This window comes from Brachypodium distachyon, chromosome 2, assembly GCF_000005505.3.
Source record: "Brachypodium distachyon strain Bd21 chromosome 2, Brachypodium_distachyon_v3.0, whole genome shotgun sequence".
Classification (NCBI taxonomy): Eukaryota; Viridiplantae; Streptophyta; class Magnoliopsida; order Poales; family Poaceae; genus Brachypodium; species Brachypodium distachyon.
In genome coordinates, this window is record NC_016132.3 from 24,632,093 (window position 1) to 24,645,511 (window position 13,419).

General features: G+C 40.5%; 1 protein-coding gene across 1 annotated transcript; it reads right to left on the reverse strand.

The window, feature by feature from the left end:
- Positions 1-3,462: 3,462 nt before the first annotated feature.
- Positions 3,463-11,875, reverse strand: LOC100827374 (DUF21 domain-containing protein At4g14240). The gene is made up of 13 exons (XM_003568463.4): positions 11,563-11,875; positions 10,588-10,664; positions 9,799-9,882; positions 9,608-9,721; positions 9,043-9,129; positions 8,887-8,958; positions 7,483-7,550; positions 6,543-6,630; positions 6,392-6,465; positions 5,328-5,685; positions 4,872-4,918; positions 4,690-4,771; positions 3,463-3,876 (listed from the first exon to the last, which is right to left on the reverse strand). Exons 1-13 carry the CDS (start codon positions 11,873-11,875, stop codon positions 3,763-3,765), a joined length of 1,578 nt encoding a protein of 525 aa, XP_003568511.1. The 3' UTR covers positions 3,463-3,762.
- Positions 11,876-13,419: the final 1,544 nt, after the last annotated feature.

Below are 13,419 nucleotides of genomic sequence, written 5' to 3' on the forward strand. Positions count from 1 at the left end.
ACATTCAATGTATTGACCACGTAGTGGTTGCAATCAATAATGCAGGTGAATCTGACGAAGAGTGAGGTTCGTCGATGTTCTTTGGGTCATGTGCTTACATTCCAACATGCTCTCTCCTCTGGGAGTAGTTGAGGCCCATTTGCTCTACCTTTCCGCTGCAGTTTTATGATACAATGTTTTATGGTTTTGAAACAATATTTGGTTATTCTGGCCCAAGGGGTCATGCAAGTTTGTAAGTATAATTAATTCTGGATGATACGATGTAATAAAGTACTTTTGACCTTTGTATCTTGGTATTACATCTTGAAACTGTGTGTGCTACTGAGTCGATCCAGGGACTAGCACAAATAAGCACAGAGATCGAACCATGTACGGGGGCGGTCGCTTCACAAGTAAACTCAATGCAGATCCCCACAACGCAAATCATAAATATCCCTTGCATAGGAAACAAAATCGGTCCTAAACGGATCAAATTAAAGGTGGAACCTCTAATATCACATTTTATGTAGAAAAAACCTCATGATTAGAGGTCCAAGGGTTTTTTCATAAAATACGTTCAAGTGGTTAGAGGTTAATTTCATCTGGCTCGTTCATTTGAGATCTAATGGTTAGCGTCGAGAGTTTTCATGTTTTCACTGAATGAAGGTTTTGACATGATACGTCCTCAATAATATCGGCAGTGTTCTCTTATGAGAAGAACACCAAAAGTAGGGGTTATCAATCTTTCATAAGTTGAGTGTGACTCGTAAATGAGTCATGAGTGACTGGTCGTGTATGTCAGGATCGTCGTACACTTAACACCGGCGTTTTTAGATAGGTTCGACCTACGAGACTAGTCCTATGTTAAGAGATTCACCGACGGGGGTCTAGTAGCCAAGAGTTTCCCCTCTGGTATTTCTAGGTCCCGACAATTGACTCTGTATTGAATGGGTCTTTCCCGACATCGAGGCCAGGGCTTGAAGGAGTTCTAGGCTTGGCCCTCGACCTTAGATTAAATGAGTCTTTTGACTGTCCAGACTAGAATTCAATGGAGTCCTACTCTCTCCCCTTGATCGTCCTACTCTCTCCCCTTGATTTCCTTCAGGGTTACAAGAAGTGAGTCACAAACCCATGAAGGGGGTATTTATAGGCTTAAGGTCCGTGACAAAAGACTATGTATTTCTTTTAGTAGGAGGGCAAAATGAGAGATTCCTTTATCAAATTACTTGGAGGCTCTCCCAGTAATATAACTTCTAAGGTTGGATCCTTTCTCTTGCAATTTAGCCCCTTTTTTTGTGTCATTTCAGACCCTCGTTGGCGACTTGTATTGTCTTGATTTTCGACACCTAGGATTCATGGTCCAGTCGATATATGGTTTTTATTATACCCTCACAAGACCCCCTTTGAGCCGACATCATTTGAAAATGTTTTCGGGTCATTTTCTTCTTGTTTATCTTGTCATTACTTGAGGAAGCCTCGTCCTTGGTATCTTTATCTTATGCAATGATTCCACTTCTTTGACTTGCTAGTTTGGTCGAGGGAATCAAGGACGGGAGTCCGGGACCTTTGAGTTTTGGATACAACACCAAAACACAAATGCATTGGGAAGGTGGTCTGTTAGCATATTGTGTACTAAGAGACAACATCTAAGAAATTACGCATCAAAAGAGGGTTAACTCTGAAATTTGGTGGAGAAAAGAGTAGTCTCAAAAAATTTACATATAAACATATTCTTAGTACTCCTTCCGTTTCATAAAGGTTAGCACGGATCTGAACTAAAGCTCGTGCCAATCTTTATGAAACCGAGGGAGTATATTTTCGAGGTCTATGTTTCATTCTCTACCAACGGGAGTTCTGTTAATTCTAGAGTACTTTACAAAATGAAGAACGTCAAATTAATACTCCCTCGATCACATATTAAGCGTCGCAATTTCGTCTAAATATGCATGTATCTAGACATGTCTTAGTCTGTACATACATACGAATTAGATAAAGTTGCGAACTTAGTACGGGACGGAGAAATAGTAGATAATAACGTTGTGATTATGAGCTTATGGCAATTCCACGGTGAAACAAACACCTGTGTCAGACTCGGCATCAGGTGCTCCGCTTCCGGATCTCCCGCCGACCATGCCGCCGCCTCCACCACCAGCCACCGCGCGCTCGTCCCTCTTCTTCCTCAAGCCCAACCGCCACCTCCGCCGCCGCCGCTGCTGAGCCTGCAGCACTGCATGCCTCCGGCGCTGATCCAGGACCTTGCCGCACGAGTCGCAGGAGAAGAACTCGCCCTCCATCCTGATGCGCCGGAGCGGGCCGCAGTGGCCGCACGCCATCAGGACCATGGCCGTCGCGTCGATCCACCCCGCAACGCCGGGCACCGCAAGCGTCAACTTTACAGTTGGGGCCCGGGTTCGTCAATGCATTATTGCGATCGGTTGCTGGGTTCCCGGTTTCTAGATGATGCCTATATATGAAGTATATGCGCAATGTCGTGAACCGAGTCAAGGTCGGGGACAAACAGGTTTTAGCTTCAGGTTCCTTGGCAGCCAAGTCCTCCCGTGCTTCTTTCTTTAATTAGATGTGGTGTCGAGTATATACAACTCATCAGATGTAGAGCTGGGTTACAGACGTAACGGTGCTTTTTAGCTAGCAGAGAAATGAGACGTAGACGAAGAGTAGACCGCACGTAATCTAGGAATATGCTGCATGCCTGCATATCGATCGGCCCATATGGATCGTCGTTACAACGCGCGCAACACCCTCTAGTTAGCATTTACTATGTGTGGCCGATACTACTCTACATGTAACGATCGGCCGCCATTCCAGAAGCCTGCAATACCAATGTTCATCATCATTTGCACTAGTTTGAAGTTTATGATTGCTAAACGTAAGCACTCTCATACCAATGTTTGTTGATCGTTAAATTTTATAAAGTTTATGTCAAATTGAATCTAGTGCTCTAATTTGGCACTGTAGATATTTTACATTGTTTATTACTCCCTCCGTCCACCAATAATGAGCATATTAGGATTCGGTTGACCAACCCTTTGACCACAAATTACTTCATGAATATGTGACAAATGTGATCAAAATCATGACCATAAGCAAATATTCTTGAATACGAATATAATGGATATGAATTTATGTCATATAATTATATATTAATAGAGTAATTTGTGGTCAAAGCATTGGTCAAATGAAAGCTAATACGCCCCTTATTGTTGGACGTACTATACTATCTTCGTTCCTAAATCTAACAAGTCCTAACTTCTTCCTAAGTCAAACTTCTTAAACTAGGAAAAAAATGTACCAACACCTATGTATCTAAATTAGCTTTATTAAATCCATCGTGATATATATTTTCATAATATACTTATTTGATATTCTATATGTTGATGCATTTCTATGAAAACAGAAAGTTTGACTTAGGACAAAGATAGGAGACTTCTTAGTACAGTATAAGTTTGGCTAAACTTTATAAAGTTCGACTGTTAACAAAAATTATATGACTTATATTTTAAAACACAGGGAGCAGTAGTTGCTACTGTTTCAGCGATCAACAGATACAAAAGTTGCAAGAACAGCAACTAAACTCTACTACCATAATCAACATCCAAAAGAACTCAACACTGAGTCACTGACGTGACGTTCATGACAAGGTTCAAGTTACTCCTGATGAAATTTACAACTGAGTTCACCCATATTTACTGCTCACTGAATATGAGCTAGAACAGAAAATTGTCTCAACATGCTTCCATGCTATATTTATGCGATATATCAACATTACCTCTTTTCCAGAAGAGGTTCAACAAGATTCACCTGTTTTGACGGGTTTGAATCACCTTCAGTAGGCTTCTTCAAAATTCCAGTAGGCTGTCCTTGCCTACTTTGTGCTCCCTGAAAGGAAAGTGAGTTTACATCTTGCAGCCTTTCAGTAAGAAACTTACTGAAACAGAGAAATGTTAATGAACCATAGGAGTAACAATTATTAATTATTATAACAAGACTTTGTTATAAATTCTTGGTGAAGATAGGACTTAGAAACAGTATATTGAGCGAAGAATGCGATATACCTGCAACAGTATGAGTTCGAGTAAAACTTATACAGATTTTGGCGGCAAGTGTTTCATAATGGAACATGCCAGTCATACATCATAAATACGCATGAAATCACTCTCCGCAAAAATTCGGAGTGACAAGGAAAAGAATATACAAAATAATATGGTTAAAGGATGAAAGAACATTAACATTGTCCAATGTCAATAGAACATTTATCACATCTGCTGTTGTAAGCTACAATTATCACATTTACTTTTGTAAGATAGCAGTATTGCGCAAAGGTAGCTAAAAGACTAAAAGCAAATGAACTCAAAATTTCAAACCACCTAAATCAAATGAAAAATTATAATTTTGTACCCTGAACTTCGCCTAAAGTGAACCTTTCGTCCTAAAACGATATTTAATGTCCAATTTACTCCCTTGACCAATTTCGAGGGTGTTTTAAATGGAGATAAGTGCATATTATACAATTAAATATTTTGTTTCATAAAAGACCATACACTATGGAATTTTTTATACGTAATGATAATTTATCATGTATCTGGTATCATTGTAAATTTATTGGTGTAGGATCCACACAGGAGAGGACCACCAACACTTCCATAAACCGTACTAAAATGTTTGTATAACTGTATCAGAAATGGAACTTACTGAGGCCTTTTGAGCAGTTAATCTCCTAACTGATGGAGCCCTTGCAACTGATGATGCAGCGGCAGCAGCAGCTACCCGGATTCTGCAAGAGGCATAATTCATTTGGTTGCATATAATATACTTAGCAGAAGTTGAACAATGCAACTTCTAGCCAGTAGTACCCCTAAGGATGAGAGATGTACCTCTTGTGAACATCAACATATTCATCAGTCTCATCCACTATCTCTTCCTACCAAACAGAAACTCAAAATGGTGAGAAATTCAGAAGATATATGAACTAAAATTATGAACTGCATAAATACGCCAAGGCTAGAACCTTTTCATAAGAAACAGCCTCTACAAATTCAATAAGACTTAATTCAATGAAACAGCCGAGGCAATCTGAGTATATGTAGGTGGTTAAGTGGTCAGTACCAGGTTCTGCTTACAGCAAATGTCCAGATGAGATGCAGAGCAATGCATGCCAAAATTGTTTCTGCACACAAGTTTTTCAAAGTTTTCTGCAGAATTTTTGCAACTACATGTAGTATACTCGATGCAAGTTGTGTTTTTGTGCTCATAAACCGCATACTGAACTCTACACGGCACACGAAATAGACAATGCTACCTTCCAAAGAAACACAAATTAGCCTCCTTACCTGCAAGAGTTCTTCAAATACGTCTTCGAGTGTGATTATACCAATGACCTCACCCTCCTCTATATCCTCTGATGATCGAGCTACTGCAGTTGACAGCTTATCGTTCTGCTGCATTGAGTGGGGTTTGTTTCCATTAACCTGCTTGCTCTGTGGTGCTTCAATGTCCACAACCACATTTTCCACCCTTTCTTCAACATTGGATAGTAAGGGCGTAGTCAGCTGTGTTACCCCAGCAGCTGCCCTGTTTGGTTCAGGAGGTGGTGCAGTCTTGGGCTTAGCCTTCACAACAGCAGCCATATGACTACTCCCTTTCTGGAACTCATTCAGTATGTCATACAAAGGCATGTCCGCCGGAACCCTGAAAAGGTAAACATTGATAAATTGTTTGTCAGATTACAAGTATTGATACAGCACAGGAGATACTTCAACTACTGGAACGATTATGATTTAACTGCTCGAACAATTGTATCACATATTAAATAAAAATATATGAAGTACTCCGTACATAATATGAAGGGGAGTAAATTGCACAAAACCACAGAAAATGAGGCAAAACCATCAATATAATCACCACTCCTGCAACTTTTTTTAAAAAATCCACCATTCTTGAGACAAGTTGTTTCAGATAAAACTGACTGCTGATTGCTACTCCCTCCGTCCCATAATATGAGGCACGCACGCATCCCAAGGTCGTTAATTTAGCTAACCAAATATAAATTAATTAATAAAAAAATCATATCATTAGAAAGTTCTTTTGATAATGAATCTAATGATGTACTTTTTGTTAAGAAACATACATATTTAATTAATCAAATTGAGGATATAGGGATGCGTGCGTGCCTCATATTATGGGACGGAGGGAGTAACGTTTAACATCGAGTCTAAATGATGGGGCTCACCTGTCAGGGTTGATGTTAAAACATTAACTGTTCAGTCAGTGTTATTTGAAAAAACTTGCCACAAGAATGGTGGGTTTTTGATAAAAGTTGTAAGGGTAGTGGTTCCGTTGATGGTTTGTCTCAATTGTGGTAGTTTTGAGCAATTACTCTGCAAAGGGTGTATACCTTGGAATCCTTCTAATGGAAACTGCACTAACTGGTGTCTCTGTTTCAGCACGAACTGTCAAAAGACTTTTCACCTAATGAAGATCAAAATGGTTATGAGTTAGTGAAGTACATACAAAATAAATCACTCTATAATACTTCAGGGACCTACCAATAGGAGCCCAATAACATTTCTAGGGTTTCCTGAGTACACAGGCACACGGCTGTGGCCCCGAGCAAGAATTTTACCAATTGCTTCCCTGCAAATATGAGTGAACAGGAAGTTTACACATCATTGTGTCTTACAGAAATTGCTACAGGTAAAATATGTGCAAGCATGTCAATTTCATAACACAGTGCTCTAGACATACTATAAATTTTGATTAATTATTTATTATATGAAGGTCAAACTGCAAAAGATTGCATCATTTAAGTTTTGATCTACAAAAAGAAAAACACAGAGAAACTCCTATGAGGATTCAGGAGTTATTGGATGAGCTTGAACCTTGGAACAACAGAAGGGAAGTACGAAATGACACAAGCAGATAACAAGAACTTCTAATTGGAAAATTTGAGGTGAACAAGTGAATGCTAAAAGAATCTGAATCTAACAAGTTTCAAAGTAATTTTGTTCATTGCAGTTGATAAGCAAAATGCCATCAGCAAATCACAGCACCAAATCCAAGCAAGAATTATCTTTACTGCTATAAAGAAGGCAATTGGTGGCGGTGGTCCGTCACCATCCCTTCTCACATCCTTGCAGATGGGACTAATCGTTTCATACTTTTGAGTACTTACACGCTGCTATGACCCAAGTGGGAGTACACTATGTTGTTCTCATCAGTCTTTTGTCTGCCTAATCATCCCTCCCAGAATTCTTACAACTTGTTTATCTGAAAGCTTGTATAAAACCGCACTCTCACTAAAGTTCTATAGCAACGCACATACCCTTTGCTAGTATACACAATGGCACAACAAAATCAATAAGTAAAATGAATGCAAAGAAAGAAGCAAACAATAACAAAAGTGCCGTAAAATAAACATAGTATGAACAATAGCAGGCAAAGGACATAAGTGGGATTATAATGTACTAGGTGGAACCGTAGATTTACCAATCCAACTTGGAGTCCACATCTAATGAGAAAGTTGATTCAATAGGTGTCATAGCTTCTTCAGCAGTCTGCACATATAAATAATAATGAGATATCTGCCTATTCAAATTAAAACAATTCACGTTCTCTAGTTCTTAGTTTAATCAAGCAACAAGCTGTTTCTTTGTCAGCACTATTCTGTGAAATAAGAACAACCATTCACTTCACTTTCTTCAAAGATCCTCACATAAAGGAAAGACTAAAATGTACTGTAAGTCCTAATAGTATATCCAGGTTGTAAGTCCTAATAGTACGAAAGTGCATAACTAGGTCCCAGGAGTATATAAATGAGTCATCGCAGGTCACATCCGGGCCAAATCAGCACTGACTTGCACACAAGGCAGGTTGACCGCTGCCACGTAACTTAAAGGCCATGTAGACTAAATAAAAGACATAAATTTACATATTAGCTGAGCAAGGGTTGGTAGATACTGGTCATGGCCGCATGGCAAGCTGCATTGTGGTTAGGCTCAATGGCCTGTGGTGCACCCTCAGCCTTTCAGTTGGCCTACATGGACCCTCAGCCTACGAGGCAGCAATCAAAACATGCCACACAGGCAAATTAACACTGATTGGGCTTGAATGGGACCTGCAGTGACAGACTCAATTGTATATTTTTAGGACAAAAATATGCATTTTCATATTATCATGACTAACTTTACACCCCTCATATACTAGTAGGACTTCCGATGCATTTTCCTAGAAATAAGATTGTGAAACCTAGTCCTAATTCCTAAATACTTCCTCCTTCCTAAATATAAGAAGTTCTAGGTTTGTCCTAATTCAACCTTCATCAAGTTTGACCAAATTTATAGAAAAATCTACTAACATCTAGGACTTCAAATTAGTTTTATTAAATCGTCCGTTGTATATATTTTCATAGCATATTTATTTGATATTGTAGATCTAAGTAGATTTTTCAAGAAACTTGGTCAAACTTGAAAAAGTTTGACTTAGGACAAACCTAGGACTTCTTACAATTTAGGAACGGAGGGACCGAGGGAGTACCACATAAAAGAACCGTCTTCATTGCTCAAGACTTGCAACAAAGATTAAAATTCCAATGAATCAACATTCTGTGAAGCTGGGGGTCCTTGAACAACCAAACAAAAGTAGCAAGGGAAATATAATAAAGCATGAAATAGGTCAAAGGCCCATACAAGGAACCATTGTCGATCATAAGAGACGAGATAATCATAGCTCTCTTTGGAAAGCAAAAGGAGGCGGTCAGCGAGTCACTAACATATAGAAAAAAAATAGTCGAGCAACGTCTAACTTCGTACCACGTTCTTTTGAATTTCGCATTCGTGTCACAGTTATGCATTATAAACAAAATTAAAGGCAAACTAAGAACATGATGTATACCTTTTCAGTCAAGTCCAAAGCTCCACTTATGATTGTAGTCTCATCATGTGTAAGCTCTCCACCCTTACCAGCCTGCCATGGCAAAAGCATTTTACTAAGACAATCATGATAGAAGGTGTGAACCTCTTAAGACATTACATGCTAAGATCATGTCACCTCTTTGCTATGGATGGAAACGAGAGCCTTCAATTGAGCTCGCCTAAAAAGTGCTGATTCATTATGCCCAAGAGCGCAATCTAGAAGCTGGGACAACATCAAATTGAACCACTTCAATAACCAACGCAACAGTCAGATAAATTAAAATTTGAATATAACAGCTAAAATATATTTTCTAACTGTTCTTTCTTTATCAAGACATCTAGCAACCCTGCTTTTAACATATAATAGTGAATAGCTACTAAAAACTAATTGTTTAAGACTATTAAACTATTAGGTGAGCATACAGAAAGCCAGATTGGAACTTACTAAAATATAAGGTAAGAAATGATACATATTTACATTTATACATTAGCTAGACAATTTCCCAATTACGATTGTGTAAACAAAAATACCACTTTGATCAATTGCACCACGACACTGAGCAGAGATGACTTGGGAGCACAAGCATTATAATAATCTAATTCTTGGGAGTTCAAAGTATATGCCACTGTAGAAGTTCCATAGATTTTGTAAAGGAGAAACAATGAACTCTTGAATCAGTCACGCGGATTCGCTGATTTACCTTCCCAATAGGGTATGCAATAGGATAGCACATGATCATGAGGATTCGTACAAGCCATACAAAGTTAGCACCCACCGCCAACCCATACCTGGTACAGATTGCTTGTGGTATAACCTGGTTTCAGAAATAGGAAAATGAGTCAGACCATCGGTAATACTGTAGAGGAAATAATAACTTTTGGAATGCAGTACCTCTCCAAAAGCAAGAACAAATGTCACTGACAAGACAACAGCAACAACAGGATGAAACATTCTGTCAAGGAATATAGGAAGAGCCTGCAAAGCCCACAAATATAGAGTCACTGGCTAAATCATAGCATTATGCAAAAGATACGAGCGAAGAATGCATTTTCTATCTACCAATGGCTGTACGATTCTGAAATTTAGACGGTCAAAACAAGTAACGTGTGTGCATGTCACGTACACTGGGAGAAAGAAACACACAAGAAAGCTTCCAAATACAGAGGCAGGAGATCCTTTCTGCTCAGTTAAAAAACAATGTACGTACAGGACAAGTAAGGATGTTGGGACGATAAGCTATGACTTATGAATCCCCTCAGCAATCTACCATATTTATATTGTAATTTCTGGTGTTTTATCTCATACCATCCTCTTTCCATACAATGAAAATACATTGCAGCATATCAATTCCATCACAAAAGGAAAAAAGACTATCACTGTCAATTTCGTAAGTAAATTTATATTGGATGCAATAAGCATAGCCAATCTTCTCGTATAACTCCGCAGAAGGCCGAAGCAGAAATAAAGCTGCAGCTGTGCAATTTAAAAAGAACAGTTCAAGTAAAGTGGTTTGTGGATTCCAATGCTGTGCTGTCATTGGATCCATGGGTATAAGTTAGTGTAAAAACTAGTTATCTTAACACCTCTGTTTCTTTAACTCATGAAGTGTTCAGATACAATATAATGATGTACAGTGCAATACAGTGTGGTAATGATAAAACTTGCAACAAAATTATATACCTCCATGGCAACTGCATTACACAGTAGCAGGGTGACAAGAAGCTGGTGCTGCTTTTGAACAACTGGAAGGATAGTAGCTGCAGGAAGCAAAACACATAAGCAACCGAAACACGAGCTACAACAAAACCTTCAATCGAATAGTAGCATCAGCTTATGATTATTAAACATTTAAAATTGACATGCTGAAAGAGGTGACACTGAATCGGTATGACTTGATAAGCACTTAAGCCTAACACATGAAGATCTGAATTTCTCAGTCTCTCATTTCCGATTATGACACAGCATCTCAGAAGGATAAACAAAAACACCAAAAGTTAGAGAATACTCCCTCCGTCCCATATTGAGTGCTGAAATATTACATGTATGATGTATCTAGACCTATTTTAGTATATAGATACGTCCATTTTTAGACAAATTTGAGTCACTTAATATGGGACAGAGGGAGTACATTTTACGTGACGAAAACCACAGTTGGGTGACACCCCCAGAAACAAACATGGCGGATGCAGGAACCTCCAGCAGACATTTTCGTTGCATAATACTTCTAATTCACCCTCCACTGACGTATCATTGATCATTCCATACCTTCTCAGATAGAAGTCAAATCCCACCTACACGCCTTTTTCTCACTTCCTTACTAGGAATACCTTTTTGTTTGATCTGCTTCCACTCCACAACATTTCTAGCAACATGACGACGGAAAGTTTTTTTATTATCATGAACGAAAAAATTTAGATGACTTAGCACATGAAAAGCTACGGTCAGAACCACAAAATCCTTCGGATTCGTAACAAAACAGAAGCAGTAAGTCCGATTCTTAAAACAGCAGAAAAATAATAAACGATTTAATAATGATACTCTCAATCCCCATTGTAACATAGCACAATACTACCTCATAAACATCACTTCTAAGACTGGAACCAGATCGAGCACACCGAGAGGAAGGATAGAAAAGGTTAGGGTTTCGGATCGGACCAGCCTGAGCCTTCTCCGAGTCGGTGCCGCTGCGCTGGAGGATCTCCAGTTCGACGAGGCCGAGCGACATGAGCCCGAGTGTGAGGCCCGACATGATCCCGGCGAAGAGCACCAGGAAGCAGGAGGTGCCCGCGTACGCCCACCACCCCAGTGACCCGAATGGCGTGTCCTCCCCCTGCACGACCAGCGCCGCCACGCTCATCCCCGCCGCCGCAGCGGCACTCGAAGCCGGACGCGCCGTCGCCGCCACGGCCCGCACCGCCGCCGCGAGGCTCGCCCCCCTCGCCCTCCCCGCTCCCGCCGCCGCCGCCATCGCGCTCCCGCCGCTCCGATGTGTCAGAGCCAAAGCCCCACGGCCCGATGCGCTGGCACCATATAAGGATGTGGGCGAGAGGGTAGGCGACAAGATCACCGAGAGTGGGGAGAGGCGCGGGGGCCGTAGGATGCGGACGACGTGTCCGTTGATCGGACGGCTGACAAGGAGGTGGCCCCCGCCTTCGGATCCCGCTGCGTCCGGGCAGTGCACGTCTTTGGCGTTTTGGACCGTGGACCGGAGAACAAGAGAGGGTGGTTGCGAACGTGTGCTGAGTCATCGTTTTTTTTTTTAGCTATGTGTTGAGTGAGTCATCGTACATTTGCATACATGGGGCATTTTGAGCTTATCGGGCATAACGGCATACGAAAGAAGGTTTTACGTCGACCAAGTTTTATGTGACTGTTAGATCCTAGCGTTCATCTAGGTGTAGATAGCTCCATTGTGATACATCTGACAGAGAGAAAAGGGAATGCATACCTTCTCCCTGGGACGGCGAAGAGCTCGAAGGGGCAGCCATGGCGACGGTGAGAGAGCGACAGCGAGGAAGAGGTGGTGACGTAGCTGCTGGCAAGGCTTCCCGTTACTGCCGCGCCGACCTAGATCGGGAGGGTTTTCGGTGGGGTGTGCGGCACCGCGACCAACCTCGTGTTGCGTGCCGCCGGCCCCCACCTCTTTATATGGCGCAGTGTAACAAGGGCCGCCAACCATATTGGGTTGGGCGCCCCCGATCAGGGCACTGTAGATCTAAGGGCCCACTCGGGAGGAGATCATCGTCCTAACAGTGACATCTAAAAATAAGTTTTATGTGATTTTGATATTCGCATTAGTGTGCTTCGGATGTTGAATACCCTACGGCGGGGCGGAAAGACATTGGTCATTAGTTATAATAGTATAATGTCCGTGTGTTGCCACAGTCTCTAAATATAATACATGCAAAAATTTACGTGTATCGGAAAAACAACAATAGAACAGTGAATTTTGATGAGTCTAATAAACAATAATACATGTGCGATTGTAGTTGTTTTTAAAATCTTTTTTGCTAACTATTTTTAATTGTTTGAGGATATTCAAAATCTTTTTTCTGCAAACGAGGATATTCAACATATCTTATTTCTTTTAGAAACCTTAATACGAAACGTTCAATGAGAGGTTCTTCCCCTTGAACTTGTGCAATTTGTACCTAATGGAAGCAAAATCAAAAGATACACAAAAATGCATGGAAAGAACTGACAAAATAGCATACATACACATACTAATTGGTTTGAGAAGTGTTGGCAAATGGACGACGAGAAACCTAGCAGAGCATCAATCTCATGCATTACAAATAACATACATACGCATACTAATTCCAATCTCTACACTATGCTATGCACAGATTTTTTTCTTTCTATTTTGATGCTATATACATACAATGGGCCTTCAAATTTCCATGCTTTTTTTAGGCGAATACAGTAGGCATTTCTCCATGCTCTGCACATACATACATGGTGCCTTCAGATTCTCGTCCGCTGCACATACACACATGGATCTAGCAATCACAG